The 3,022-nt window shown below is 40.4% G+C and overlaps 1 protein-coding gene across 1 annotated transcript; it reads right to left on the bottom strand.

Moving 5' to 3' along the window:
• Positions 1–333: 333 nt before the first annotated feature.
• LOC104628575 (dentin sialophosphoprotein-like) lies at positions 334–1,014 on the bottom strand (the record flags this gene model as incomplete). The annotated part of the gene is made up of 1 exon (XM_010297210.1): positions 334–1,014. A coding segment is annotated over one exon (681 nt), but the record flags the coding sequence as incomplete, so codon positions are not given.
• Positions 1,015–3,022: the final 2,008 nt, after the last annotated feature.

Raw genomic sequence — 3,022 nt, 5'->3', positions numbered from 1 at the left:
CAGTACTACAAACTAACTTCTCACTTCAGTTAGAGAAACTATTTACTTTTTAACAGCTAAAAACTGTAATTCATTACTGAAGTGCAAAATGAAGTAACTACTCTTTCTGCTACATCTGAACAGTCATTTTTGTTTCTCTGGGGATAGTTCAACCTGAACCATACCTGGAACAATCTGGATAGAGGAGAAAAATATTTGTTAAAACAGTGTTGCATATTTTCAGTGTCCAGGCATATACTCACAGAATGTTAAAAAAGAAGATCTGTATGTTGAGTCCAGAAACAAAGTTGGACACTATCGATTCCTATATTTTAAAACAATAGTGGTTCTCACTCATCTTCTTATGTATTCAGTTTTTTGGTCCGTATCTGAATCTGATGAGTCACTTTCAGCAGAAGAACGAGAAGAATTTTGCCATTCACAGGAGCCATTAGCACAGCGTGGTTTCTGCACACTTTCTGTGTCATCCAGGAGTTTTGCTTCAAAAGCATGAGTACATTGCCAGTCAACTGTATCTTCTCGGGAAGAAAGAAGAGCTGCAGAACTATCCATGTTCTCTTCAGAGGCTCCCAACAGCACAGTTTCTAAGTTAATAGTAAAGCAAGCACTGTTCCTTCGCCTAGAAGAATAGTTACAATTTACCTCAGAGAAAGGATTAAGTAACTCACTACTTGTGTCTTTGTCTTCTTCAATGTCCGCCTCATGCTCTTCAAAATCTTCTGGGTCAGCGTCTGGATTTTCACTTGCCTGGCTGCTGCTGTCATCACATGTACTATTTGTAGAGTACTGCACAAATGCATTTGGCGTGTCAGAGGAGCGAGGTACTCTACTTATGATATCACGCTTTGTATAGTCATGATTACTTATGGCATCGCTGTCACTGTCATCTTCTTCACTGAGACCACCACTGGATTCATTTGCCTTTTTTTTAACCTCTTCGTAAATGATCTCTACAGAGACTGTTTGTTCAGATTTAAATGGCCAAGGTGAATAGTCTAACCTCCTGATGGATACCTAAAAGAGCAAAGTGAATTTAAAAAAATCAGCTGAATTTGCATACATGCACAGAAAAATATTTTAAAAATATCGCCAATCATGAGGTTGTCAAACAAATAATTCTTTCTGTGCCACATTTTTGACTTTTTCTGCAGACTTCAGAGCAGCTAGGAGTGTTCCCTCTTCTCCATTCCTCTAAACACGGCCACCTCCACTACAAATCAAGGCACATAGCACTGGACAGCCTCGAAGAAATGACACTAGTGCAAGCCGTGTCAGGTATGAAATGTTCTAATTCTAATTTTTGAGAAATTGTTCTAAGACTAAAAGCTCATTTTAGAAATACATCTTAAACCTGAGGGCGAGTCTTGCAACTCTCTGTTAGCTCTTGCAGTTACCATGCAAAAGACAAGCCTTAAATAGATGATAGGTTTTAATGTCCTTTAGAAATGTACCACTTGAAGCAATGAACTATGTAACGTCCCATTTTCTCAGTTTTACGCTGCCTTTCTGAGGACTATTGGATATTCGAAGCATTAGGGGAAAAGTGTTGACAATAAAAAAATTAACCTTAGACACTACTTGGCACAGTCATGTTTAGCAATCTTGGGGATATGAAGGTAATGACATAGCAAAGGACGGAAACATGAGGAAAAAAAGTCTTAGAAAAAGTTGATACCAATCTGCTCTGGATATGTTTGTAGAAAATGGAAAATATTTATGCTGAAAAATCCCATAGAATTAAATGTAAAAGAAGTCAGAGACTATAAAGAAAAGGCAAGCAAAGATGCATAGACACAAGTCCCAGGAATGTTGTTATTTTTCCTTTAAATTTAGTGTCAGTTCAGTCTCTTCTATTAAAATAAAAAATTAGCTGGCTTGGGACTGGCTTCCTCAAGCACTAAAACATGACACTTGATCACAGAAAAAGTCAAAGAAAGATTATTTTATTCAAAATAGTGGAACAATTTGATATATTACCATTACCTTCCTTTCTTCCTTAAGTACTCTCCCTTAATCGTGGACTTTTTTTGCCCATCACTCCATGTGACTACTGAGAATACTTTAGCATTTGGAAGGTGATGTGGGTACTGTTTGCCTTGTGTACATGCTCGTCCTCCCTGCTATCCCCACTCTGAGTAAGTTTTCTTCCAGAGCTATATTGTTTCGTTTCTTTTCCTTTGCTTTTTGTTTGAACTTGCTAGTAACGGTTCTGGAACTAACAACTAGGATACTCTTCTGGCAGGGATGTACCCACACATAACTGCATCCCAATCTACGGTATGAGATACATGTGAAACTGGCAGGTTGGGGACCTATAAGGTATATCTGATTTCAGTACAGAGGATTTTTCCTTTGACTGGGAACCTACTGTTGATGTTACAAAGCAGACTCAGGCTTCCTGAGAAACAATGTGCTTTAAAGACTGCTACCTCAAAGCAGTGTCTCATCTGTACAAGGGTCTTTAATGGTCTGTCCTTTGTCTCCTCGTTGAGGCGAATTGAGAGTAAGTTCTTATTTGTTGTGCATGAGATCATTTCCAACAACCATCCAGATTTTGCAGCCCACTTGAAGTCTTACGGAGATGAGCCAGGGGCTTGTGAGGTAATAGGAGCCAACAGAGAAACACCGGTGAAAGATCTCAAGGGAACCAAAAGATGTTCCTCTAAGGTGACACCGCTGACAGCCCAGCTGAAGTGCATCTACACCAATGCATGCAGCATGCGCAACAAAACAGGAGCAGCTGGAAGTCACTTTGCTGCTAGAAAGCTACAACCTGGCTGCCATTACTGAAACTTGGTGGGATGAATCCCACAACTGGAGTGCAGCTGTCGATGGCTACAGGCTGTTCAGAAGGGACAGGTGGGGAAGGAAGGGCAGAGGCATTACCCCCTGCATCAAGACATGGATAGAGTGTGAAGAGCTGTCTCTGAAGAATAGCCATGATCAGGCTGAAAGCTTCTAGGTGAGAATCAGGGACCGATGCAACCCTTGACCGACCCATCAGCCTCACCTCTGTGCCTGG

Source organism: Phaethon lepturus, unplaced genomic scaffold, assembly GCF_000687285.1.
Source record: "Phaethon lepturus isolate BGI_N335 unplaced genomic scaffold, ASM68728v1 scaffold14691, whole genome shotgun sequence".
NCBI classification, from domain to species: Eukaryota; Metazoa; Chordata; class Aves; order Phaethontiformes; family Phaethontidae; genus Phaethon; species Phaethon lepturus.
Note: the sequence above shows the minus strand (reverse complement) of the source record. Positions and strands in the feature narration are given on the sequence as shown.